Source organism: Perissodus microlepis, chromosome 12, assembly GCF_051167445.1.
Source record: "Perissodus microlepis isolate ML-2025 ecotype Zambia chromosome 12, ASM5116744v1, whole genome shotgun sequence".
NCBI lineage: Eukaryota > Metazoa > Chordata > Actinopteri > Cichliformes > Cichlidae > Perissodus > Perissodus microlepis.
The window spans coordinates 19276418-19303958 of record NC_140472.1 but is presented as its reverse complement, the minus strand read 5'-3'; the positions used below and the strand labels follow the sequence as shown (position 1 = coordinate 19303958).

General features: G+C 41.0%; 1 protein-coding gene across 16 annotated transcripts in view; it reads left to right on the top strand.

Annotated features, from left to right (window-relative positions):
* The window catches only part of ank1a (ankyrin 1, erythrocytic a), an 88530-nt gene that overhangs the window by 23429 nt on the left and 37560 nt on the right, over positions 1-27541 (top strand). For 11 of the 16 annotated variants that reach the window (XM_084947063.1, XM_084947065.1, XM_084947070.1 and 8 more), the window contains exon 3: positions 10813-10905. The exons of 2 other annotated variants lie outside the window; for them this stretch is intronic. In XM_084947063.1, coding sequence (XP_084803189.1) covers positions 10813-10905 — 93 coding nt within the window. 3 more of the 16 variants (XM_084947074.1, XM_084947073.1, XM_084947075.1) reach the window with 3 other exon arrangements.

Genomic DNA, 27541 nt, shown 5'->3' with positions numbered 1-27541 from the left:
AGGCGAGAAATCAAAGAGAGGTGTACATGCAGTACAATTGTGGTCCTTATACAGTGAGTCAGAGTACATTTTATTTAAAAAAATACAGACTTGCGGTACATGGACTTGTACAACTTAAATGACTTAAATGACAGTTGACTTGATATTTGTGATGCTGAAACTACCACTAAAATGAACCAGTCACTCCCCAAAGTACCGACTGTTTGTTGTGTTACTTGCTATGTTCAGTTTTACACGTTTTGAATGTAAAACTCTTTTTATTCTCTTTGCCACAGAAAACAAGCAAAATAGTCATGATTTATTCACATTAGTTTCAAAAACAGATTGCCACCCTTTGATCTGTTTTTCATCTTCACCAGCTGATCAGTAAAGCAATCCAATGACGTCTTTCAAACACATACCTCCTGCCGATTCAGTTACGAGCTGCTCTTTTGCATACCTTTGTTGTTATCTTCTATTAATCTGTCTCGATTTCCTCTAAAGAATTTGGCTGCATGTGAATCCCCAAAAATCTTTATTGCCCATCATTTCAAACCCATCATATATCGCCTAATATTGTGCACTTAGACTCATTCACATGGGCAGAGGTCTATTAGAAGTAATAAATGCTGTGGCTGTCACAGCTGTGGCATCGCCCTGAGCTGCAGAAATGTGGGCCATTTTTTGGGTGATTTTGTTGTGTCCTCCTCTCAGACTCTTTTACAGCTTGATGATATTTCTAATGTAACATTGTGCGTTTTCATCATGACTCCCTGTGTGTTCATATCCTTGCTCTCACACATGCAGAGAAGCACAGAAACCTTTACCAGTGGCAGCAGTACTGCAGCCTCATAGACATAAAGCAGGAGTTGGCACATGGAGGAGTCTCTCTAAAGTCAGACTGGTAACAGCAGGAGGGACAACTTTTGTCTCACCTCAGTACGTCTACAGAATATTTCTCTCCTTTCTTTTTCAAAATAGTGTTTCTACACTCAATGGACACTTTATTAGGTACGCCTTTCAGGTACCTTTTATATCAGTATTATTGTGCACGATATGATATGGTACAGCCCTAATGGACATGGTCAGCAGTTATACTCAGGTAGGCTGTGGCATTTAAACGATGCCCAGTTGTTACTAAGGAAGAAAATGCGCCCCATGCTATTAAACATCCACCAGCAGTCTGAACCATTGATGCAGGGGGGCATGGATGGATATTTTCATGCTGTTTACTCCAAATTCTGACCCCACCATTCAAATGTAGAAACAGCAGAAATTGAGACTCATTCGACTGTGGTTCAATTTTGGTGTTCCTATGCAAACTGTAGTCTCATTTTCCTGTATTGAGCGGACAGGCGTGACACCCGGTGTGGGTTTCTGCTTAAAGGGTCCACCTCTTATGCATCTAGAACTGCCCTTTTACATACCTTTGTTGCAATCTGTGGCATTTTCACCCAGCTGTACCTGGATATTTTATCTTTTTTGGACCACTCTCTGTAAACCCTAGAGATGGCTGTCTGAAAAATCCTAGTAAATCAGTGTCTTGTGAAATACTCAGACCAGCTTATCTGTCACCAACAACCATCGCCACATTCAGAGTCACTTAAATCACTTTTCTTCCCCATTCTGATGCTTAATTTTGACTTTGATTTTCATCTTGAACAGGTAATTATGTCTTTTTAAATCTATATTAAATTGCTAACAAGAAAACTAGTTACCAGCTTTGTGGGAATCCAATCAGTGAGTAAAAGTACACAGCTGATGATAAAGCTGTCAGGAAGAGTATTTGTGATAATTCACTGCTATATTTTTTATCTTATGAATGAACCATACAGACAAACACAACAATGCAAATGGCGAAAGCTTTCCGTCAAACTTGTAGGTGTCACATTAAAGCTTTCTGAATGTAATTTTCTTTCCCTGTCACAGTTTCTGATGTGAGAGCTCGGTTTGTAGGCTTTTCTTTCTTTGAAAGTTTGGAAGACAAATCAGTTTTTCTGTGGGGTTTGACAGACTTAATGCTTTGTCTCTCACCCTCATAGCTCACTGGCTGCAGTTTTTGTCCCTTTTCCCTCCTGAGAATATTACCCTTCAGATTCAATTTCCCCAGTGTGAATCTAATCAAGGATGCTCACAATAAAGTTTCATCTTAAGAGCACTGCGGCGGCCATCTATGTCAGCTTTTTGCCTGCACTCGTATTATATGAACAGTCTCAGGAGTGTTGAAAATTCCAGATGCCAGGATTTACTTTAGGTGCATTTAAGTTGTGTTTGGTAAAAGACAGAGCTACAGCATGTCTGCATGAAACCTTTGTGGCTCCTGAGGGAGATGTGTGATATCTGATCTTTTACCTCAAGTGAGGTCAGGCTTAGATGTGCAGAGCAAAACAGGTGCAGTTCTCTTTAATAATGATGAGTCTGAATGTTTGAAACACTTCCTCAAAACTGTGGGTTCAAAACGTATTAAATATTCTATTTGTGCAGTGACCATATGTGTGTTTACATGCATGGATTTACTTTGTCTGTGTAGTCTATGCGTGCGTGCTGAAACAAAAAAATACAGTCGTGAGATGGAGAAAGGGCGACTTGCTACAGCTAAGGGGTTTAACAAGCGTTACATGTAGCAGCGATAGAGAGAGCATCCGTCTCTCTGTCCCAGGAGGAAGCCACAGAAGGTGATAGTGCAGGTGTGACAAATGAGCGCCAAATCCTCCTGCTCTGTTTGGATAACTGCTGAGCACAGGTGTACACACGTAAAATATATGCACACATGAATAAGAACATGCACACATACTCTTAGAAAATGCAGCCTAGTATTTCTTCCTGTACCAGCGTGTGAGAGCAAAATGTGTCATTTTTGCATATTAAACTTTCATTGAGTTAGTTTTTCCTCTGTTTTGCTTCAAGCATATTATAGAGCTCTTTTGCCGATAAATGAATCTCTGCATTCACCAGCTAGTTGGTAATATTTTCTCTTTGTTAGCATGCCACTGGTTTTACAGCTTCTCCTTTGCACAGGGATATACAGCTTTATGCGGGGATATCTTTGCCTGAAAGCACCTCATAATGTGAGTAGCTGCTCTTGTAACGTAGCAGGATTTTTTTTTTGTCTTTTTCTTTGCTTTTTACAGCAATTTTTAACTTTACACCGACCACCTGTATTTATCATATTTCTTTTTTATCGTCTATCATTTCTTTTGCTTTGCGTTGCCTCCAGACTTTTCTATTAAAATGTATCATTTGACCACGTTTGATGAATAATGTTTGATTATAAGCTGAAAGCTTCAAAGCAGACAATGACCTCAGGCTTTTCAGTAACGAAAAAAAAATCCAATCTTATTGGCATTCAGTTAGAGACTGTTAGATGCTCCGTGTGACTAGACCATCGCTGAACTGTAATGCATTCTGTCCGGCATTGTGACGGCTGTGCCCTGGTTTAAAGACCTAGATCTATTGTCCATGCTGATGTCTGTGGTACAGCTGCAGCTCCCGTTGGTTTAGTCTTGGCATCGCTTTTTGGCTACACTTATTAAAGCATATAACATTCATGGTACACTTGGCAGCGGCGTTCGCTGGAGTGGTAGGTGGTTCTGTTGAAGTGTTGACGTGAGCCTGGGTAATCCACCGGCTGCTCCGCTATGCATGTGCATGGCTCTGGGCTGGCCCCATACAAAAGAGCAGACCTGAAAAGCATCATAATGAGGCACAGGCTGGAAGAAAAGGCATGTCTCTTTCCATTTCTGTGAGCGAAAAGAAAAGAGCAACATAAAAGAATAGAAGACAAGAAAGAAAGATCAAAATAAGCCCCTCAAATCCAGGATTTTGGCTGCGCTGTCTCTTTGAATTTATCTTTTTTTTCCATGCATGTTTTCTATTATGGTAATGAAATGTTGGATATAAAGAATATGTGATGGACGAGCAACGGCTTTCAGTGAGAAGAGGAAAAAATAGAAGGGGAGGGGTATGTCATGTCATTGATAAAACCCATAATCTCATTTAAAATAGCTTCCCTTACCCTCCCATTATTCAATTTTTTGTCTTCTTTGTTTTTATACCTTCTTACTTTAACAGAACATTACAAATGTGCATACAAAACATAAAATATTACAGTATTCATTACCACTGCTGCACCATTATAATTATTTACATTAGAAATGGTGCTGTCACACGTACCCGTGCTCAAAAGGTTGTTTCTTGTTACAACAGAAGCTTCTACTAACCGCCTCAACAATCCCCAGAGAAAAAAGAAAATTAGGAAATAAAACAGAAGATCAGAAGATGGTGCACTTTGTTTCTTCTGCAGAGGACATCAAAGCAGTCTGGAGTCTGTGTGCTGTGATCTTTCTTTCTTAATCTTTTGTAATCTTTTTGCTTTGATGACCTCTGACCTCCATAGGGACAGAAGCAGACGGGAGGAGAGGAGGAATTGAGAAGGTGTGGACAGAAAGGGAGACCTTCTTAGTGTGTAATGCAATCCAGTGCAATTAAATGTGACAGTGAAGGCAAGGTCAAACCAGGAAAACACAGCTACAGCACATGGGTAGCTGGGGACCTTTGCTTAAACATGCAATAAAGCCTTTTTTTAACACTTGGGTTGCACACAACACTGATATATTTTCACCTTATGAGGTCGATAATCAGTCATAATCATAAACCTCTGCTTTTTTAAAAATCCAACAGCATTACTGATTCCTGAACTGTGTTTGTGTCAGTCTTACTCTCCAGTATTTGCTCTTTTTGTAACTGCTTCATTCTTGTTTAATTTCACCAATTAGCCACTTGGTTCATCTGTTTGCTGTTTGATTGGAGCAGGTAGTGGAAGTGGGATATTAGAACTGTTTAGCGCCTGTGCATCTACATCAGAAATGCAAAAACATCCAGATCAAAGAAAAGCGCTATAAAGGACCCTGCTCGTTGTAGCAGTGTGTCAGGTGTTAAGTCACCTTTGCGTTGTGGCCCTTTCCACATTATCTGTGGAAAACAAATATTACAAACAGCTTAAGAAATAGCTGAAGGTGATAGGTTATATTGTATTGGCTTGGACTGTTTTTAGGCATCGCCAGTTCTTAATATTGTGGTCCCCTTCATCTTTGTGAAATCTGAATGTGTGAGTTAAAAGTTGAAATGGGGGCTAAAGGATTTAGAGAGTGACTTTGATCATGCTCACACACCAGTGCGCACCAAACACAGACAGAATATGAACCCAGATGGAGCGCTAGATAGAAAGTGAGGATAGAGGTGAGAGGTGGAGGGGACTGCACCAACCTTTCCTTTCATCCCACCTGGCAGTTCCACCTGTGTCCCTCCAGAAAGTGCCTCTCTTCTGCTGATGGAGCTCAGGCTAGTTGCTGCTGGGCACAGAGCTGGCAGTTCCCTGCAATGCATTATTAATCAGGCTGAGATCTGCAGCACTCTCCTGTTCCTCCTCTCTCGCTCTCTCTCGATGGACTTTTTACTCTCTTACTCTGGAAGACTCCTCTTCTATATCTGCACTCATTTATGCTTGCTAACATGTAAAACCTCTTGCCCGGCTCTTTCAAGCAGCAATGTTTTATTTATTTGTTTGGAGGGGATTATAAGATTGTCCATTTTTTTTATAGAGCAGCAAAAAAAAAATCCGTAATGACAGCATTGCATCACTTGAGGATTAAGTTGTTTTGTAAGGACAACGCAACATATATATGTAGTCAAGTTAAAGTTTATTTGTATAGCACATTTTAAACAGCTTCAGGTGACCAAACTGGTGTCCACGCTATACAAAATATACAATATGTATTACAGCCACTAACAACAATAATTATACATGAAATAAATTATATATGAAAAAAAAAAGTAAAAAAAAAAAAAGACCAGAAAAAGTAGGTTTTTAACAGTGTTGAACAAATGATTGAGAAACTGGGCAGCTCTTATGTGAAAAGGTTGTTCCTAGGAGAAAAGGCTCTATCGCCTCTGCTCTTGAACCTGGATCTGGGAATATTCAAGAGGAGCTGGTTCTAGATAACAAGGGATTTGCAAGTGTGAGCTCTGAGACCATAAGTAAAATAATAATTGGATCATTTTATGACATTGTTAAGCATGCCTTTCCCTCTTTAATAGGAACACAGACAAATTGGTGATATGGCTGGTTGATTTTAAAGGAGCATATTTGCATTGATTCATGTGGCCACTGTATGCAAAAATGTTGTATTTTATCAGCCAGCCTTACTGGAAATAGCTGCAGAAAGAAAATGATTCTAAAACTGCTTAACCTTTTCAGTGCATTTTCTAAGGTTTCCTGTTTGTTGAGCTCCACACACCAATTTCTCCTCTTTAATCACCTGTGTTGTTTATCACATCTCATGTCCCCTACGCTTTCCTGCTGTGGTCGTTTAGATCGTGTTGAAACCAGAATCGGAGACCAGATAAATCAGGTGTCTTACGGGATTCCTAGAAGCGCTCTGCCATCCGCCACCTCAATGAAAATGTGCTCTTGTTATAACTTTGCTTGATTGTTTTTGTCTCAGAGTTTGAATTATTTAGTAGAGATCCATTTAGTTTAGATACTGTGTCAGCCTTTCACAAGGAACTCTTGGACTACTTTGACCCGTGACATTAAGAGCTTGATTACTTGACATTTATTCTGTACTCGAGCATAATGGGCAGGAAGGTGGACGATCAAGAGAGAAGCCGCTGCACTTCAGGACCAAAACAAACGGGAACAATGAGTAGCTGTTTTGAGAAAGGTACTTGCTTCCTAATGAGTCGGTAATTTTCTCATATGGACTATTTTCACAAAGAGATACTGAAGCTTTGCAGATTCACTGAGCACCAGAGAGCAGCTCTTTATGTGTAGCATGCTTATTAAAATGGATCAACACTTTATGCACACCACTTCTCTGCTGAGTGAACACAAGCTCAGTCAGTTATATAGCATTTCAAATATGCTAATAATGAGACTGGCTGCTTATGTTTGTCCTTGACTTGATTTTCATTTCATTATTTTTTTAAAACCGGGGAATCTGAGAAAATGCCATTATAGTACAAGCAACCTGTTTTTTTTCTTTACGAGTATAATGATTAATTTGCTGCTGTTTTTGTTTCCAAGCTTTAGTACACAAGCCATTGAGATCATGAAGTTAAAGAAAAGTTCATCTTTGAACTTTGAGTTAAATGTTTCTTCTGTTTTCTTTCTTTTGAGACTTCCCTCATTAAGACTCATTGTGAAGTCACAGTAACTAAGATGTTAGTGAAAAAAAATTGAACATGGGCAATAAACAGCACGTTTTTGTATCATCTTGTACTAAAAAGTACAAGAAGGATTCATGCTTTATTATCACTGTGACTTCACAATGCAGGTTTTTGGGCTAAACGCAAGAATTTATCTGCACATTGTGAGAAAATCTAAGTGATTTCATTTGATTTAAAGGTTTAAATCTCAACCTCCTGTCGCTAGGGAAAACCTGAGATGGAGAACATTTACCTTCAGAGTGATAGTTGTTCTTAAAATGTTTCAGAACACACAGCTTTTACCATGAAGGTAAACTGTCTCAGTTTCCAATCTGTGCTGTGCTCTTCACAGTTTTCACTACCAGTTAGCAAGTGGTATGCAAATGTTTGCAGACAAGTTGGCGTCTTTCATAGAAACTACAGCCAATGAAAGCAAACAGCCAAAGCAGTCACAAGGAGGTTTTAGGTGCAGCGCCACATACCACTTTTCCACTGGTTTCACCTAACAACTGGTCAGTGGATATTAACTTTTCCCTAGCAACCGGTGGTTACCAGGGTGTCTCTGATCGGTCACCAGTAGGCTTGCGTGACTGATGCCTTAACTGGTTGGTGAAGCAAAAAACAGTGACAGTGCAGTTCACTTAAGCAGTCATCCGACTGCATAAACAGTTGAAATTTTTTATGAATTGTATATTTAAAACCTCTTCCAGTTTATGAGATGGTGACTCTGTAAGAGCCTGTGTGGGAAAGTAACTGGAAGTGCAGTGGACCAATCTGTGATTGATTGTAATCATCTGCATCATGTAAGTCCATGAACAGCTGACTAGCCATAGTTTAGCAGATGTAGTCTATATCTTTGTCTTGTTCATTTAATGGTGTCATTTTGTCATCTGACTGTAAGACGTTGTTCCTCAGTAACCTACAGTTACAAATCACCTTTGGTAACAAACAAAACAATCATACAGGGAATTTTGAATTATGTTTGCAGTGTCTGTGGATTTAACGAGTAGATTCACGGTTTCCATACTTATCTCCTCTTTAATACAACGCTTTCTTGGACTCACAGTCCTTTTCCTTTGGCTGTGGTCATATATTGTATGATCAGTGCTGCCTCGCCAGCTGACACTGTGGAGGACACTCTGCAAATGTGGAAGGGTAACAGCCTCCAGAACGACTCTGCTCCAGTACTCTATCATATAGAAAGCAAATAAATATCAACTTTCTCTTTCATGACTCAAATCGGTTGTCTTCTTCTGGTCTTGGAGTTTGATGTAAAGCAAGCTAAATCCCGAGAGGCTGCTAGTTAGTTGTTCAGAGACTATGAGTGTTGTTCCTTTATTGCTCTAATCTTCAGCGTAACGGTTTGAGCTCCCTCTGCGTGTCTGTTCACTGTCCCGTGGCTCCCAGAGGCTCCACAGCAAGTGGCCTGTTATACTTACTTATCAGTACCTCTCTCCCCCCTCTGCCTCAGTCTGTCTACCCTACTCCTCCTCTTCTTCCCCCTCAACTCCTTCAACTCCCCTCTCGCTGTCATCACTAGCCGTCTGCTACTTAATCCAATTATTCTTCTAAGCTGACACGCTCAGTAACTCACCACAAACTCTTGACGCCCCTGTGCATCAAATCCACACATGTACACACACAGAGACATTAACACATATGCAAGCAATCTCCTCCACACCTGCTTTCCCATGTATGGCCTGAGACCAAGCCCCGTTACGGCAGTTATATTTTATAGCTGGCTCAAGCAAAGCGAAAATTACAGTGCCTTCTGGCTGCCTTTTTCTGCTAGTTTTTGTCTATTTTCAGGTGTCCTAACAGAGGCTTTGGCCTCTGCTGTCACCGTTTGATTCACTATACCCTTGAGCTGACTCTGTCTATTCCTGTGTGGTGCCCTCCTCTTCCCTGCTATGTGTTTAGCAGTATCTGTCATTGCAGTCACAAAACCTGATGGAGAAGGTCCTGACCCCTCTGTCTGTTTGCTTCTTGTGTCAAATATTCCTTACAAATATGACGCATGAGGAAAAACATAAACAGGTTTTATCCTTTAAAGGGATTTTTTCGCATGCTAGAATATGGGTTTAAATTATAATCATGGTTAACACCAAGTTACAGTATAAAATACATTTGGACTGTGTTTTGATGTTGTATTTAAAGTCAAGTTTGCACTGGGGCGAGATTTGCAGGAGCCAGTCTACGTGGTAAGGCTACAGATCTCTTGGAAGTCAAATGGGTTTGTTGAAGACAGCCGCCCGGGAGTGTGTTTTGTGATGTGTGTACCCTCGTATGTGGTTATGTAACACCCTCACTCTCCCTCTCTGCATTCAGTATTAAAGGCAGTTTATGCCGACAGCCGACAGTTTATGTGCTAAATGCCCATTGGTATGACAGCCTGCATCACTGCATCTTAAAAACTGTAAAGTTGCTTGCGTAAAGTAAATAGTAAATGTGCAGTAGCAGCTATGACAGGGTAATTAATCCCTGCATTCTGCGATTTCACCCCATTGCATATTTTGACAAGTATTTCTGCCACACGGGGCAGCAAGCCTCGCGAAAGGAGCTGTGTTCGGTTGTTTTTGGTGCTGACACGACAACAGTCGAGGGTAACAGATGGGGTTTGGTGCATGCGTATGAGATCCTGTATGTGTGTTTCAGGGTGACCAGGACTAGACCGGCTGCAGTATGTGCTTGATTTAAATGTTAGCTGAAGGAGTCTGAGCAGACGTCTCGCTGTCTGTCTGTCTGGAGAAGTTTGGGACACTGTCTCTTTTATTGTAGTTTGATTCACTGAGAGGAGCAGACAGTTGTCCTGGAAAAAAAACAAATGTTATCTGGTTATCTGGTCAAGAGTTCATGCAGTTTTGTTGGCTGTTTTCCTAAATTACTTTTGGCTGAGCCACTCTTGCTGTTTCACACCTTTGTGGATTTACTGATGTATCTGTGTTAATGTGGAGGCACTCACACTGTCATTGGTGTCTTTATGTTATTTTTCTTTCTGTGCTTAAGATTGCTCGGTGTCTTTTCCTGTGGTGTTGTGTTGTACGGCACATACTCTGTGTCGTTACGCATTTCTATATGAACATTCAGGGTAAGTACACTGCAGTTTTGTCCCGGTGCCACTTGCACAAGTGTGATATGAAGGAATCCCGACTCACTCCGGTGTGTAAGTTGCAGCTTTCCCACAGTGACGCACTCGATCCATCTGTGAGCCAAAAACCACCAACACCAGACCCACCTCCATCGCCATCATAGCGGTGTTGCCTACCTCCCACCTCGTGTTGTGCTACATCTCGCTCATACCACTCATTGTAACCTGGCCTGTTTCCCATAGGGGAGTTCTTTCCTGGGGTTGGGGTGGGGTTTGACAAGCAAGGTGGGATGGGATAGGTTGGGGCAGGGTGGGGTTGGTTTCCTCGTCCTCCTCTCGCTCCACCTAGTTTTCTCTCCGTGTCTCAATTTGATGTTCACCTGTTCCTCCTCCTGAATCCTTTGATCATTTCCTTGTCATTGTTTTCTGTCCGTGCTGCTTCTCCTCCTCTGCCTTCCCTCTTCCTTTCTGTCTCTCCATCTCTGCTTCTCACTGCTGCGATTAACCGGGCTCTGTCTTTATGTCGTATGTCCTTTTAGGCCCACGCCGTGCATCGCTGGCTAATCGATCAGGACAGTAGTGTGAGCTCTGAGATGCCGGATGGCCAAGGAGTATGGCACTATGATGATGAAGTAAATATCTGCAACACGTATATCTGGCTTTTCCTCTTTCTTTATATCTATATGTATTTATATATATTATGTATTTATGACAAATGTTGTATCTGTCACTTAAAGTTTGTGTCACTGTTGTTGCTCTGCTGTTGTTGTTGTTTTTTATCTTTATCTCTCTTGTTTCTTTTTGTGATGTGTTGCTTTATGGTACTGTAGTTCTGATTCCTTTGACTTTCTAGTGTTGCCGTTGTGATGTGAGCTGATTCAGTCAGGTGTCGTGGGATCAGGCTGGAGCTTTTTCTTTGTTCCTGTCTTTGCTTGACGTATCGTACTAACGTGCTGTTCCTAATTTATTTGATTTGGTTTGTTATTGTTTTTGCGTTCCTTCTTTTCAGTTAAACGTAATATATATAACCTTAGTGTGTATTTGTGTGGATATTAATCTGGATATCGTCTCTGTGATTTCTCTGAAATTAATGTTCTCAAGCAGCATATTACAAGACAAGAGTCCACGGGGAAAATATAGCTTTGATGTACTTTTCAAATGCTTCATACGAGTTACAAATAGGTATGCGCTTCCTGCTATGAAAAAAAAGTACTTTGCACAACAGTTCACAGTAGAGATAACAGACAAGAGTCCAAGTATTTTTCCTGTGGGTTCTTCTGATTCCTAAAATATGCTTGTGTCATTCTGTGTTCGTGTTTAGGGTTAGTTTAAAGTTCGTGTGGGTGTGTGTGAGAGCGAGAGTGCGGGGATGTGCTTTGGTCGGGAGTTGATCTCTTTGTTCTGTGAGTTTGTGTGCATGCTTTTCCGTCCTTGCATGGCTTCGATCTGTGTATTAGAAGAAAGTCTGAATGTCTGTCCTGTGATGTTCCTGTTAAGTGCTGTCAGTGTTGTGGTCTTGCCTGGTTGCCTGCCTTTGCCCGTGCCTTTGATGTGTCAGTGTTGTGTATTGTGTCTGTGCGTATTTTATGTGTCACTATGTTTGTCATGTGCTGTTCCTGTGTTTTGTCTGTTTTTATCTGTTTAAACAGTCTGGGATAGGTTCGCCCAAGGTGTTATTGCACCACATCTAGTAGATGATCTTGAATCCGTTGTCACTTGTTGGAGGAAAGATCATCTAAGTGCAATAAGGCTGCTGGGAAACTTGCTCCAGACGACTCTTGCCCCTGATGATTTCCCCTCAGATCCTAGCTCCCCCTTGCTCCCGTGTGAAATTCCTAAAGCTATTCTCCTTACCTCCATATTGCTCCCAAACACTTTGGAGCACTATTGGGTTACCCTTCACAGAAACCCAGTTAAACTTTTCTCATCTTACACAGTTAAGTACGTAAACCATTTGGAAGTGCAGCGACTTAAGAACAAATATATTTAAAAAAAACAAGGTGAGCTGAGCACATTGAACACCGTCAAGAAAACACACCATCATGAAAAGCAGCCCAGCATACAACAATATGGAGTCCTTCCCTTGGTTATGCTCTTGAATGCGTGTGCACTGGCCAGTTGTATTTTTCCTTTATTGTTTTGAATGTTCTTTTATCTTTTGTTTGAATGTGTGAAAGCTGATATTTTATTTATTTATTTCTCTCTGTCACAGCTTGAAATATATTGTTAGGTTTGTAGTCATTGTCCATATAGAGCCAGTGTTGCATTTATCTGGTTATGAATATTACCACTTTGGAAAAACCCTGATGGCTTACATAAACATAATAATCGTCAAGTGGGTTGTACAATAAAGAGTTCCTAAGTCTTTTTGGGAAGGGTTAGTGTGATTGCTGGCTGTAAGCATGAACATTTAAGCACCTGTTACCTGAGTAAAAGTCTTCTCATGTGCCCTTAGCTATTGCAGCAGAGGAAAGCAGTAGTGGCATAAACCAAACTCCTGCAAAAAGATGTCTGCTTCCCACTTATCAGTCTCTAACACTGTAGATCTGAAAATGTAATAAAACTGACAAAAATCTAACAAAGCAACAAATGTGAGGATTTTGATTATTCAGGTTCTAAACAACTAGTTTGTTTTAATCATAGACAATATACATAAAAGTCCAATAGAAAAAACTCATTTTTGCATCTGGGCCACTACCATGTTGATTTTTAGGAGTCAGGAATTCTGGCAAGCTAACACATAAAGCTTTATTAGCGATTTGCATCCATATAGATCTTGTAACTGCATGTGATGATCATCACACAGACAAAAATATATACAAATAAACATCCAAATATAATAATAAAATTTCATTAGCCAAAAGTGGAGCACTCATGTGCAATTAAAGATATAGCAAGCAATAAATCTGGCCAGGTCATTGCATCAAAAGGCACTAAAAGACACCAAAACCTTGAAAAGGTCCAGTTCAGTGATTCCATAGTTAGTTAGTGAAGAAGCCTATCAGAAGCCTCACAGCTTCAGTCATCTTTGCTAGCATCTGCGTGTTTGTCAGAACAGCCACTCATCTATTATTGCACACTTTAAGAACGAATTTTAAGCCTGTAAAAAAAGGCCAAACTGTAAACACATTTCTGCTGTTATGTTGGGCCTTATAACATCGGTCTGAGTCACGTTTGGAGGACATTTGAAAAACTGTCTTAAACATAAATGCAAAGAAGAGAAATCAGAATTCACTTTTGAGCTACAAAAGCAAGACTCACAGCTACAATAGGTTAACTTGTTTAGTGCTAAACATGACATAAAGTCTTTCTCACAGTTTGGCTACAAGCAGCTTCTTTCCCCCCCCCAATTTTGTTTTTGTAAAGCTTTGCTGGTGTGTAAAAATAATTGTTGCAACTGAACAACCAGCCAATCAAATGTAAAGACTTTTTACATTTACACTTTTTTGTGTCATATATTAAAATCATAGTAACTTTGTTTTATGACCTGGTCAGACCTAGTTTTAGCACATGTTTAATCAGTAGAACCAAAGCTACAAAAATGAATGAACCTACATTGTATATTGCTGCAAGCTCACTCCAGCTAGTTTTGTTCATAGCTGTCACCCCAAATAAGTCCAAAAGCATAAAGCAGCATCATGCAGATTGGCCAGTCAGCAGCTTGGTGATATAAAACTCAGACAGGTCCCACAAACCATGACTCTTACCCTGAGCTGATGTAATTTACCAAAAATCCAGCCCTTCATCCAGTGCTCCACCCTACCCTGCCCCCTCCTATACACAGATTTGTGAGATGTCAAAGGTCTGTGTAAAGCCCCAACCCTTGTGCCACCATTGATAGTAACTAGGGCTGGGCCGGGCTGGAGAATATCCCTTATCATCCCACAGCTCTAATTACCCCTCAGTGAGTCCTTGGAGACAGATGCTCAGAGAGCCAAGCCCCATTCGTCACAGTACGGCTGCATTGTAGATTTAATATGAAATAAAGCAAACTATCACACCCTGCTCTGTCACATAAATTCTCCTCCGTCTCAGTTTCTTTTTTCCAGCTGCTCCCTGGCCCACTGTAGATGTAGACTACATTAGGAAGCCCATTCATATCCAGCCACCAGCAGTTGGCTGTAATTTGTTTCGGCTAGGGGGGCAGAGTGTAATTTACATGTGAAAGGCCATGGCACATTCAAATATTGTAACTCTGGTTTTTGTCCCAGGGTTACTGATACCAGCTTCACAGAATTCAGATTAAAGGTTTACTGCTTTTGTGCCAGACTGCAGAAGTCGTGTAATGTCTCAGTTGGCCTCAGCCCAACGTTAAAGAGGAGACAGGAGAGCAGGACTCTCCTCGTCTTGCTGACCCATTAGGAACTGATCATTTCTGGCTTTTTGCTATAGTGAGATCCCTCACGGGAACAATCTGGCCTGTAAAGAATACTTTCAGTGGAGCCATACTAAGCTAGGTAACTACTGAATATGTATGTCCCTCATCCAATCTTTTATAAATCAAAATGTTGTTTCCATTCTACGCAAGTGTAAATATACATTTCTGACAGGATAACCTTAAGGCTGAACTTTTAAAGATTTAATGAAGCCAGGACCAGATGTCTCTTTCTGCTCACACGTTTTTTTTAAACTTTTTTTTTTAGCTTAACCCCACAATATTACACTCCTCTGTTTATGGGATTATTTGCCTTCAAATGATGACTTCCATAACTCAAATACCATTACCCACTACTTCTTTTATATACTTTTTTTTTTACATTGGTTGGACTTTCCAACTGCACTATTTGTTTTTGTTTGTGTCCATTTAAACCCAAAGGCATCTTAGATATCATCATCACTATTTATATGTATCCATACCTGACAAAAAGACAGTGAGAAAGAGAGAATGTGAGCAACAATTAATGTGCATGCATGCGTGCATGTGCATGTGTTTAAGATGAATGCGCAGAGTGCATGGTTAAAGGTGGAAGTATACTCCAAAAAGAAAATGCCCGCTGAAAGCCCTCTGCGATCAACAGTTTGTTAGATACTTTATGCTTTTATACACAGAAGGTGTAATGGTGGGAACAGCTTCCCCGTCCTCAACATGTACCCATATTCTTACTTCCATGCTGTCTGCATTATCAGTGATGAAGACCTGGTGACCTGCCTAAAAATAGTTCCAGCAGAGAAAGACTGAAATAAAAAGTGAAAAAGTGAAATACATATATATATTAACAATGGCCAGGATACATCGCCTCAGCGTTTCACAGACAGAATCTCCCTGTTTGACATTTTCACGTGAACCCCGTTAATGTTCAGCGCAGACCAGGGGAGGAAATCCAGTCTCTCTGCTCTCTACACCAGTGATATTCAGTCATTTTCATATGGTTTCATTTGAATTTACAAACAGGTAAAACAGGCTATAGCTATACCTCGACAGCTTTTAATCACAAGGAAGTAAATAAGATGCTCAAACAAATTCAGACACTCTAAGTGCATTTTGTTATGCAGCATTTTATTTTCATTCATTCATCACCATAAAAATATCTTCATAAACACAGTAGATTGTGTCATTAAATCAGTTGCTGTTATTGAAAAACATCTGCAAGTCTCTTCCTGTATTTTAGTTTAGGCCAACTCTACCAGAAGTTCAAATTAAAGAGCCCAAAAAAAAGTGATTTGGCTTACAGATATCTGGTTTAAGTTTCAGAATAAAGTTGTTTATAAGTACAAGACATGAACAACCTGTCACATGGTTTGTAATCAGCTTGTGTTTCTGATTTCTGACTAATTTCTGATGTTTATGGCCACCTCAACCTGGTTCTTCAGAAAAAGGCAAAAGGAGCTTGATGGAAATTTGTGTCTGCCTTGGGCCCCTAATGGTTTGGACAGAGTTGCATATCTGCCACATTTGATTGTACATCCAGGTTTAAATGCACTCACCCTACTTTAATTATCAGCATCTCTCAACACCCCCAACTGTTGTAAGAAAATATATAAACATCTAAACTTCCCTACAAACATTGCTTGATGATACGTTGCACGACATTGTTCAGTTTGAGTATACCGCTGCCCGAATTGAATGCTTGCATTATGGAAGGTTGCTGTGAGCTACGTACACCCCTCAGCCACAACATTAAAGCTACTGACAGGAGAAAGGAATATCAATACTTCAGTTTCGGGAAAATGCGTCTCCTTTTGCTTTTATGCAGATCTTACTTAAATATATGCCACCAACTGTCCACTTGTACCAAGCAGAGCCCATATGGCAAAGGCAGCAGCATTTCCCAGCAGAACGCTGACCTCTGCCGCAGCCTAAAAATGAACAGGAATTAAAGTTAGGACCGAGAACCCCAAGTATTGACCTAGCTTCAAGCTTCCAAGATCCTAATCCAACTAATTATCCCCAGGAACGTCAGAACAAGCCGAATACAAAAAGGCCACAACCCATAACCCACAGGATCCAAATGATCAGCTGCCAACATCCCAGTGCCTGGCACAGCAGACACCCCCAGAGGTCCTGTGGACCCGTTTTGGCAGTATAATGGGGGCTGACACAATATTAGGCAGGTGGTGGTTTTAATGTTGTGGTTGATTGGGGTATGTGTGTGTGCTGAATGAAAAGGGTGTGTGTTATGCACCTGCATGTAATGCGCTGTGGGTGAAAGTGTGTGTAGTGTGTGTGTGTGTGTGTGTGTGTGTGTGTGTGTGTGTGGTGTTAATTAATGCAGGTATTTATATGAGTGTGTGAGTGTTTGGATCTGTAGATGTAAGGTAGTGCTAAAGTTGTTGAGTAGAGGCAGCTGAGTGATTGACTCCAGCTTTAAAAGACTTCTTTGGACTCCACTTGCACTGATTGATAAGAGCGTCTCCCTTAATTGCAACATCTGTCCCCTGAGGCAAGATATTAAATGCTGAAGTGGAAAACGACATGATAGACACATCAAATATGTATTCATTTTTTAATCAAGAGCAGCCTGTGCATTTGGGTATGAATGGGTCATTTACTGCTGTTGGCAGTCGCTCCACCAGTTTAGTTTCAATAACATAATGACAGGAAGTTTATGCATATACAGTTGTGGGTGTCTGACTCAGCAAAGCAATGCAGATTATGCTGTCATACTGTCAACAAGACTGTGCAACAAATGAAGATGTTGTGCACAAATCCACTGCAGCACAGACTCACTGACGCTCCCAAGGCGTGTTTATTTATCACCGGACCCCTTTGTTTCCGCTTTGTTGCGCACCTCTTGCTCTTTCCACTCGTCTCCTCTTTCATCTTTGGATTCTTTGCTGCTTCCTCTCTCTGGGGTGAGGAATGGGACTGATGGTGCAAGGCAAACCGAAAACGAATGTTTGGAAATGTCACTGTCCCTGTACAAATGTTAATGACATGCTACAAGACCTAGACCGGTTTAAAACATACCCCAGTGCAGAAAGACACGGGCAGTCACTGTGTGCCTCCATTTGCATATAATCCTTTTTAAAGTGCATTAATAAATTATTTTGTAATTCTACTTTTTTCAGTCATACATTAACTGAACTCATTTGGCTGAGTTTGGTCCTTTTGTTATGTAACCATCTGACATACCAGGAAATTAAATGGAAACCAGAAGAAGATAATGCAGTAACAATTTAGCTAGGTAGCTGTCACAACAGTGTAGTAACTATGCAGCTACCACATAAACAATATACAAAGTTTGTTAAAGATAAATTTCTGAAAAGTAACCTGTTGACTTGAACTTGAACGGTATTTATGTCTTTATATGAGTTAGCTGATTAATAACAAGAAATTGCCCTCTTATTATTGTTTTTATTTTAAAAATGGCTTTAGTTTAGTTTGCCTACATAAAAGAAAAATGAAACTCTTATTGACACATTGTAACCTTCATCAAGAAAGCTCTAAAATAATTAGACATTAAAGACAGAAGCTAAGTAACAATAAAATGTTATGTAGTGTTTTACTTCTTGCTCTGCTTCTCTTTCTCAGAGGAACAATGGAGTTTATATTCTTCAGGGTCTTACAATCTTATTGCATTATGCCCAACTTAAATTGAGTTAAATCAGCATTGGCAGGTGAACTCGTCGTCCTGGTGGGGTTCGTATCTTGTAGTTTCAGGACAGTACATTACTTCTGAATAGAGTCTAAAAACTCAGGCCACTTCACCTCTATGTCTATTAATCAGACTGATTGAATTATGGTCTGGCTGCTCGGATTCTGTCTGAGGCTGACTCAAACCCAGTAGTGAGTGATGGTCAAGATGCTTTATTTTCTCAGCAAGAGGTCCGGCACTGCGTACATACAAAACAAGAGAGGGAGACATGGAGAGCTGTGAAGACATATTCTCTCCACAGTGATTCTCTTTCTCTCGCCTCGTGCACATCCTCCCTCTGTATTTCCCTGACTCTACTTGTCCACTTATGAAGATTAATAGGAGCCCGGTCCTGTGCTGACATATTGCGGCTGTCATTCTTCTCTATTGCTTTCATCTTTTCTGCTATCCTTCCTCGAGTATTTCTAACTTCCTGTTTTTTGTCTTCCACAGGTCAGTCTGGCTTTGTCACATTGAGGTGCATGTGCGTTTGTTCAGGTGACCGTATGCCTGACTATGTATGTATATGAGCGTGAGCTACCTATGCTGAATTAAATAGCTCTTTTCTCAGTTCAGAAGCCAGGCAAGCTTAATGTGTGGAGGTGCTGAAGTACAGGATAAGCCACTGAATGTGTGTGTTTTGTGTGTGTACTTGTGGGTGTGTGTGTGAGAGAGAGAGAGACTGTAAGGTTTTTGCCAAGGCTGCAGTATCAGCCCAACCCACCCCATCCCTGATATGAAGCTGCTACTGGCCAAAGCTGCAGAGCATTGTGCTGCCACTAGAGGGGCATTACAGCATTCTGAACCTGTGCAGCCTTACATAGAAATAGCATTATGTTGGAATTCAAAGAGAATATGGTATAGAGTTTTTCATCATGACTGATAATGCACTTGTTTTCTGCTTTGAAAATGTTGCCTTCAGAGAATGCATTTTGTTATTTTTACTTAGAGATTTTTTCTTCTTCTTTTTTTCCAAATGAATCCTCTCCGGTTTCCACCAGTATAGTTCCAACTGCTATTGCTACTTCATATGTTTGATCCTAAAATGCTAACTTTAGGTCTGTGGTGTGAAATAGTGAGAATAGGTACAGACTACAGTGTGTGACTTTTTTTCTTTACAGTTTTTCTTCTCTCTGATCACTGTTCTCTGAAGCATCAGGACACGGGCAATAAACCACCACAAGCACCACACGTGGACAGTCGCAACCTTTTATCCTGCAAACAAGAGGAGCGTGACACAGGGTGCAGAGGGCATGTCTGTCTCCAACTTAAATCAACCCTGTTACAAAACAGCAGTGTGGCCTGAGCTCGATAATGACCTGAAATCACTCTCAGTTAGATCTCTGCCTCTTTAAGAGAATAAATAAGAATACATCTTTGTGCAAGGGTGTAAGAGTTACAGCCTAGATGGGGACTAAATGATCGATAACACAGCTTTAAAAACTCTCACCTGCATTAGAAATTAAGCACAGCAATGCTTTACATATATTTATCCTTGTTGAATCTTTCATGTGTTATTAGCTTTTAAAGGTTGAGGTCTATGTGACGAATCAAATGGGATCATTTTGTCTAAAATAAGGAAGTCCTAGAAAATGCCAGCGTAGAGGACATAAAGATCAAATTGTTTGGAAATCACCGATATTGGATGGGCCATGTTTGCCGCATGGATGATGACTGGCCAATCAAACCCTGATAAATGGGCAGCTGGCTGAAGGGACAAGAAAAGTTGGTCGGCCACTAGTTCACTATGAGGCCACCTGCAAGAGTGCTCTTACAGATTTAAGCTGTATGGTTAGTAATCAGAACAGGTGAGTTCTGACCCACAACATCTGTCACACAGTTGACTTAAAAAGGAAGAAAAGTCTTGCAGGAAAGCCTGCAAAGCACCATAATCAAAAATCCTACTATAATACCTCATAAACTATTGACTACTTGATTGTCTTACTGTGTCATGAGTAACAATGACACTTTTAAGCTGACTGCACCTGCTGAGAAAAACTCAGGTGGGTCTCATCACTCACTTAATTCTGCCACACCTTTGGGGAAAAAAGTCTTATCAACAAGGATCTGAGAGGTTATCATTCTTCCCCTCATATAATTTGCGTTACTCTCTGCTGGCTTGGCAAGAGTACGCTGATGTTAGAGTTGCAGTCCCTTTTCTTGGAGAAGCATGGGATAATTTGTCATGTCTTCATGGGCATTAGTACTCGTTGTCCACTGCCTCAACATTCTTTTTCACTGGAGCTCTCGTCACTGTCCAAACTCAATTCTGTGGACAGCACAGACGTCCCACGTGATGTTTTTGCCCAGGTCACGGTCCAGTGGTACTGAGTAGTGTATAGCCTCCTTTCTGCCATGCCCCCTCCTTCATCTCTCCTACTAGCATTTATCTCTCTGCATGGTTTTGGCAGCGATGTGCTTTTCCCAGCATTTAGCCAGGAGAGGGAGAGAGGAGGGGAGAGGGAGAGAAAAGGAGGTCCTTTCAAGCGAGGAATGACGGACGCTTTATTAAAAGAGGCAGGGCCTTTTGAGAGCCTGGCCCCTCCGTGCTCCCCCCCACCCCCCCACCCCATGTGTCTGGCCCCATTGTCACTGGGCGGTGGCAGCAACCCCCCCACCAGGCGCTTTGTCACTGTAAGTCACCTCGCAGACTGAAACGGACCCACTTGGAAAAAACACACCCATTCGCCACAGTAACTCTGCACTATTCTGGTATTCTGCCTGGTCTTGGAACAAAATTGATTGTCTGGCTGTCACAAAACATACAGGAGACACAGCGATGGGCGTGACATGCGGGCAAGCAGGGACAGGAGAAAGGAGGGATAAAGTTGGGGTGACACAGAGTGTCGGGGTGCAACAAATGTGAAAGGTGGAGGGGACAGAAGAGGTGGACAGCAGAGCAGAGTGTGATGGAAGACCGAAAAAGGGCACGAAACGGGTGGGGTACATGAGAAAAGTAAGGATAGTTCAAAATATGAGTGGAAATGGAGCCGAGAAGGAACACGGATGGAGGCAGGAAATCCACGGGCAGAGTGTGGGGGTGCCCATTTGTTTTCGGCTGCGTGTGAAATGTGTGTCCTTAGATACAGGCAGCATTCCTCCAGAGATAAACCCCTGGGCCCCCCATCCCCTCAACCCCCACCCTACCCAATATCTCCACCCACCATGCTTACTCAAGTGTGTGTGTCTGGGCGTGTGTATATGTGTGTGTGTGTGTGTGTGAGTGGTTTTCGTGTTTACGTTGGATGGGGGTCTACGTGCCCTGTACCGCAGCACTTGCAGGGGGCAACAGAAAAGACAGCTGTGTGTTTGAGAGAAACAGAAAACGTAAGAAAGAGAGAGTGGAGGGCCAACAGGCATGCCAGTCAAGAGCGTCACTTTTGGAGTGAGTACACAGACTCTGCTGTTCTCTGTCTCACCTTCTTCTTGCTGCACTCGTACTGTATCTCTTGTCCTGTAACTATTCCTCTCTTCATATGACTTGTCTCCAACTGTATGTCTCTCTAATACTCATTCTGCTGTCTTTTTTTAATAGCATTTTGCTCTACTGTAAAATCATTGCATTTTCTCAGCTGTAATGCACCTGCCAGCGTTCCCTGTCTTAACCTTTCTACATCACACTGTGATGGTCCAGTACCTTTTTCTCGCTGGCTTTGCTCCCTGTTTTAAATCCTTTCCTTTCATATTTCCTTTATCTCACACATGAATATTGATGTATTGGTATTTGTTTCAGCTCATTTTATTCAGCACACGGCTCTTTCTGTTGGCTGTCTGTTTGCAAAGTGCCATTCTTATTCTCTGTCTGTCCACATTAACTGTTTGGGAGCGTTGTCTTCAGCGCTGCTTTCACTGCCTCTGCTTTTCAGTCCTGAACAGGGCCTCGTTTTTAAGAAGAGAAAAAGTAACACAAGTCCTGGAGGAGTAAACATTGATTCTGCTCATTGAGAATCTGATCTGTTCTTTATGGACTACACACCAGCTTCATGCGGTTTTAATCAAACATCTATAGAGGTGATTGAGTGCTAGAAAAACAGCCTATTTAGACGTGGGAGTGAGTTTGGTTGCTTGGGAGTATCTTTGAGAATTGTCATGCATGTGCACCCAAGATTAGTGTAAGTGCGTATACATGTGGGTGTGTGTCATGTTCTGTTTCCAACCTTAATCTTGTTTTTGACTTAATTTGTCTGTTTGATGTTCAGATTGTACCAGGATTAGCTGCGGTAAGTAAACCAGAGGTCGGTAAAACTGATTAGAGGGTCGGTTAATGAGAGCTTTAAGTGTGGCTTTCATGTGCTCACCCAGTGCAGGTAATGGAAACACAGGGCACAGACTCACAAGGCCTTACTACTTGAGTTCGTGTGCTTTTTTGTGTTTCTTGGAGTTTATCTGCGGTAAAAGAAGAAGTGATTGTAAGAGTTTACTCTTGACGATGCAGCTTCTGTGTGTAGTTTATTGGCGTAAGGATGAACTACAGATATAGTCACCATGCAGTCAGTGAAGTTTAAACTTCTCAGAACCATCCACTGTCTGGAGGGTTTTTTTTTTTCACTTCTATTAGTGTCTGCACAATTATACCTTCCAAAGTGAATTGCCAAATAGAAAAAGTAACTAATAAAGGGTAAATATATAAAGTAAAGTTGGGCTTTTATCCTCTCTGAGATCCAAGTCTTCATCAATGATGAAAAGAAACCCTGATCTGAATATAAAATTTGTGGAGTCTTGGCAATAAGGGAGCAAACATAGATGAATTTTAACTGACGTGTTTTAGTTAGAAAACTGTTTGATTATATTCCAAAAGTCACTTTATTTTTCTTTATAATATAATATAATTTAATATAACATAATATAATATATCATTAGGGGTAAGGCTATGTTTACTTACAAGTTTGATATTTTACTTAGCTAAAAGTACTCTATATTTTTAAAAATGAATTATGATGAAGACCCATTTCTTGCTATCTCTAACTGCTACTTTTAACATCTAGGAAGCATTTTAATGCAGCAGCTGGTTAAGATGTTAAAAATGTGTGGTTTTGCGCATCAGTAGTTTAATTTATGAGAAAAAAAAGTCCATATAAAATTATTGCATATTTTATAGGTAAATTCAGGGAAAAGGCAGTAGTTACTATTACAGTCATATAAATGTGGTCAAGAAAGAAAAATACAATGTTTCCAGTTAAAAAAAATTTGGAGTTGTAATGTAAATATAATAAAAAAAGTGTAAAAGCCCAGCAAAAAAACAAAACAAAAAACCTACAACATGAGGTTTACTGGGTTTCTGTAGCGATTGATTAAGCTGCAATACTGAAGCAATACTCAGTGTACAACAAAGATTTATACAAAGGCAGTTCTACAGTGGTAGATTTAAAAATAAATAAATAAATATATAGATATAGATATAATATATATATATATATATATGTGTGTGTGTGTGTGTGTGTGTGTGTGTGCGTGAGAGTGTGTGTTTGCAATCAGTTGCAAAACCTATTGTCATCCTATGGCTTTCACTCCCTTTGTCCTCTGTCAAAAACATCACAATAACCATGGCAATAATAACCATGACAATCTCATCTACAAATGCAGAGGCTTCAGCAGGCCCAAATATAAAGAGACAATCATCGAGTTTGGCAGGGACAAACAGTGGGCTGTGGAGTGGGAGGGGGGGCTCGGAGTGTGAGAAAGTAAATAGTAAAAATGGGACAATACGCTTTGTCACATACAAGGAATATCCGCAGAGAGACAAATGATTGGACAGGGGGGCACATTTACATGCAGACAGACAGAGCTGAGTTGGGGAATGTAACAGCTTCATCCCAGTTGTGCCCCTCTCATTCGTTTCTTGTTAATGTGTCCAGAACCCAGCAGTCCTGAGGGTCTCCATCTGACAGACTCTGCACTTGCTACATCTCTTCAGACAGAAACAACCTGCTGCCTGCTCAAGCACTCCAGGCAGCCTGAGATCTAAAGGCAAAGAGGGAGAGCACAGAAAAAGGGACAGAGGAAAAAAAAAAAAAAGATTTTCTGAGCAAATGCAAGTCAGCAGAAAATACTGTTGAAATTGCTGTTTAAGCATTTTGCTTTGAATTTCCATATCTGTTTTTCAGTGTCCCCCGAAAATGTACAGAAACTCCCAGATTCCAGTGTTAGTCCAAACACATCGAGACACTGAGTTTAGGAAGGGAAAAACACTAGACATCATCTAGAGTTTGGTGTGCTTACACAGTTCACGTTGTTTAAAGTTCAGGAAATTATTATTGCAAGAAAAGCAGTACTTGTGACACGCTGAACATACGCAGGCACCTTATTTTCACCTTTCTGCTGGTAGCACATATAGCTGTGGTGGCACTTAAAATATTTATGATTTGCACCTGGTGCTGTGTCTGCAGATTCATACTGTGCTGTTTGCATACCTGTGTGTAAGTGTGTGTATGCATGTGTTAGCGTGTTTGAGAGGAAGGGGACTGTGTCTGTTTTGTAGATTTTGTGCTAATTTTGATAGAAATATTGAGATTTTCTGAAACTGGTTATAAGTCTAATTATTTTGTTGACATCCCGTGGAAGAGATTCAGGATTTGTCTGTTGATTGTACTCGTAAAATATTTTGAGTTCTTTCTTTTTTTGCGCAGCATTGAGACTAGGCCAGACTCGGGCTAACCAGTCTAGAATCAGTGATTCCTAAAATAAATAAGATCCACCACTAAAGGCATCAAAAAGAAAAAAGGGTGCAATAAAAGTTTTTGGCAGATACAGAATAACCTTTAAGGGGTCACAAACAAAGAGGATGCCAAGTACCAATGTTTTCTACTTTCTCTACCAAAATATAATGAATTTAGCAATCAAATGATTAAGACAGGATGGTTTCAGTGTGCTTCACTCTTTTTTAGTAACTAAAACTGATTTAATACAGAAACTTCCAAGAGCTAACAGCTGAATAGTTTACAGATTTATTGTAGATGAATGGCTGTTTTCCTGAATTATGCTGTTAGATTTCTATTAGAAGTATCTGGTACTCTCCAGCAGGCAGACTTCCCATTCATGCCTTGCATTGTTTTTACTTCCCCATTCAGTCTGACTTCATCCAGACTGGTCATAAAAACCCTTTAATGTGAAATAGCTGCAAAAAGAAAATAGTGAATGTTCAGGTGAGTTTTAGGGCCTCAGTCGATGGGATAGGAAATTAATATCTGACACGTGCATACAAGCACATATGCACACTTTGAGTCTTTGAACACTGCAGTCCACTGGCAAGGGGATGATGTCATCCTGTCTGCTGCAAAACCAGCAGAGGAGGCAAGCGAAGGTGGGGGGGGGGGGGGGGGGGGGATAGACGGGTAAGGAGCAGGGGGTAGAGGAGGGAAAGAAAGCAACAGGAAAGAAAAGCCGAGATAGGGGCAGGGCGAGTAGGGGAGCTCAGGGAAGAGGATTTTCTGTGATGAGTGATGATAGGGGAATAATTTTACTTGGTAATTTTGAGCTTCATTATAACGAGCCTTGCACTGTCTCAGCCCGAGGACAGCTGCATGCACACTGCATGACACCGTGCGTTGATACTGCTAATGTTAACTGTGGAGCTTCTGAGCAGGTTATTGTCTGCGTCGTTTGCTTCAAGCAGTATGATTAATGTGTCTGCTCATTTCTGCGCAGCCCAGGAGTCGTAAGCTCGTCCATTCTCTTTGGGAATAATCGTGGAGGGATTCATTCATCTAACTCGTAACACGATCCAGCAGAGTGCAACACGAGAAAAACCACACAGCAGTTTTTAGACTGCATGTGTTTTCTCTGCTCTGTGTATGTGCTCTGTACCTGCTTGTCTCTGAGTTTGGCAGATGGGTGCGGTTACCCTGCATCTTTATCTTAGCACACCACACACTCACTTCTTGACGCAAGCAGATGGTTAGAGAAACATACAGACACATATGAGCCTGCAGGACTAGGAAAGCCTCACCTTAAAGAGAAGCAATAGGGTGGGTGGCAGTGGTCTGAGTCCAAGATGGGTTGGACAACTGTAGAGGGGCCTCAGCCGGGGTCACTATGGTGTTACCATTTGCTGTGAGACCATGTATATTGTGTTGGGGGTGTGTTTGCATCAGCTGTATTTGCCTTTACTTTGATGAGAGTGTCTCTGTGTGTCACCATGGTCTGCAAACCTCGCATGCAACAGAAACCTCACATGCACTCTGTTACATTATGTAAATTTTGTGCCGTCTGATATTTATATTTAGCTGTTGCATAGACATGCGCAAGTTTAACTAAATGAGGTATGGGCAATTATTAAACGTACAACCTCTATTTAAATTACATTAATGAAATGAATAAAGGGAGGTATGCACGTGTGTTTAGAGTGTGGTGATCAGAACTCCAGTGACAGGTGTTTGTGTGTGGAGGTCAGTCTGATCGCAGCTGTGTAGAGGGAGGGGGTTTGTGGGTTGTTATCTTCTTCAAAGTGAAAGAGGATGAGAAAGTCTTGGAGTAACTCAGCAGGAAGATGGTGAACCAAGTTAACTTAGGATCTGTGAGTATTAAAACAGTCACCTATAACTAATCATTTATTCCTAATTATAAGTGTATTATGTTTATTTTTATTGCTTTTTGATGTCTTTTTGATATTTTTTCGGTAAATATAACTGCCATGAATTAAGATCTAGATATCATATCATGTATTTATAAGTCAGTTTGCTTTCCGGTACATCCATGATTTACTTTATTTTATTGCGGGACTATCTAACTGGCACTTTCCCTTTTAAAACACACATGTATATGACTCAGAGAAGTTGTACTGCAACTCCAGAGCAAATGGCTCTGGAGGAGTGGGTGTACTCAGAAGCCCAGTGTTTAATACTTCACGCTCAGGGTGCTGCTTGCTGCACGAGGTTCATCTGATAAGTGGAAACTTTGCCACTGAGTAGATTTCATCTCTGATACTCGGGACTGTTGCTTTGCTGCCACAGTCAGCTGGAAGCGGCTTTTCCTTTAAAGGTTTTCTGTTTCCCTTCCATTGTCGTTTCTCCTCTTTTTTCTTTTTTGTTTTAAAGTGACCTCTCTCTTTGCACAGCGCTGTGCCATTGGTGTCATGCTGAGGGTGTGTGGTGTCATTTGTTGCTATGCCTCTACTTCAGGCATGTGGATCCTTTCTCTTTTATACCCCGGCCTGCTCTCTCTCTCTGTCAAAAGAGGACCAACAACCCTGTCACTA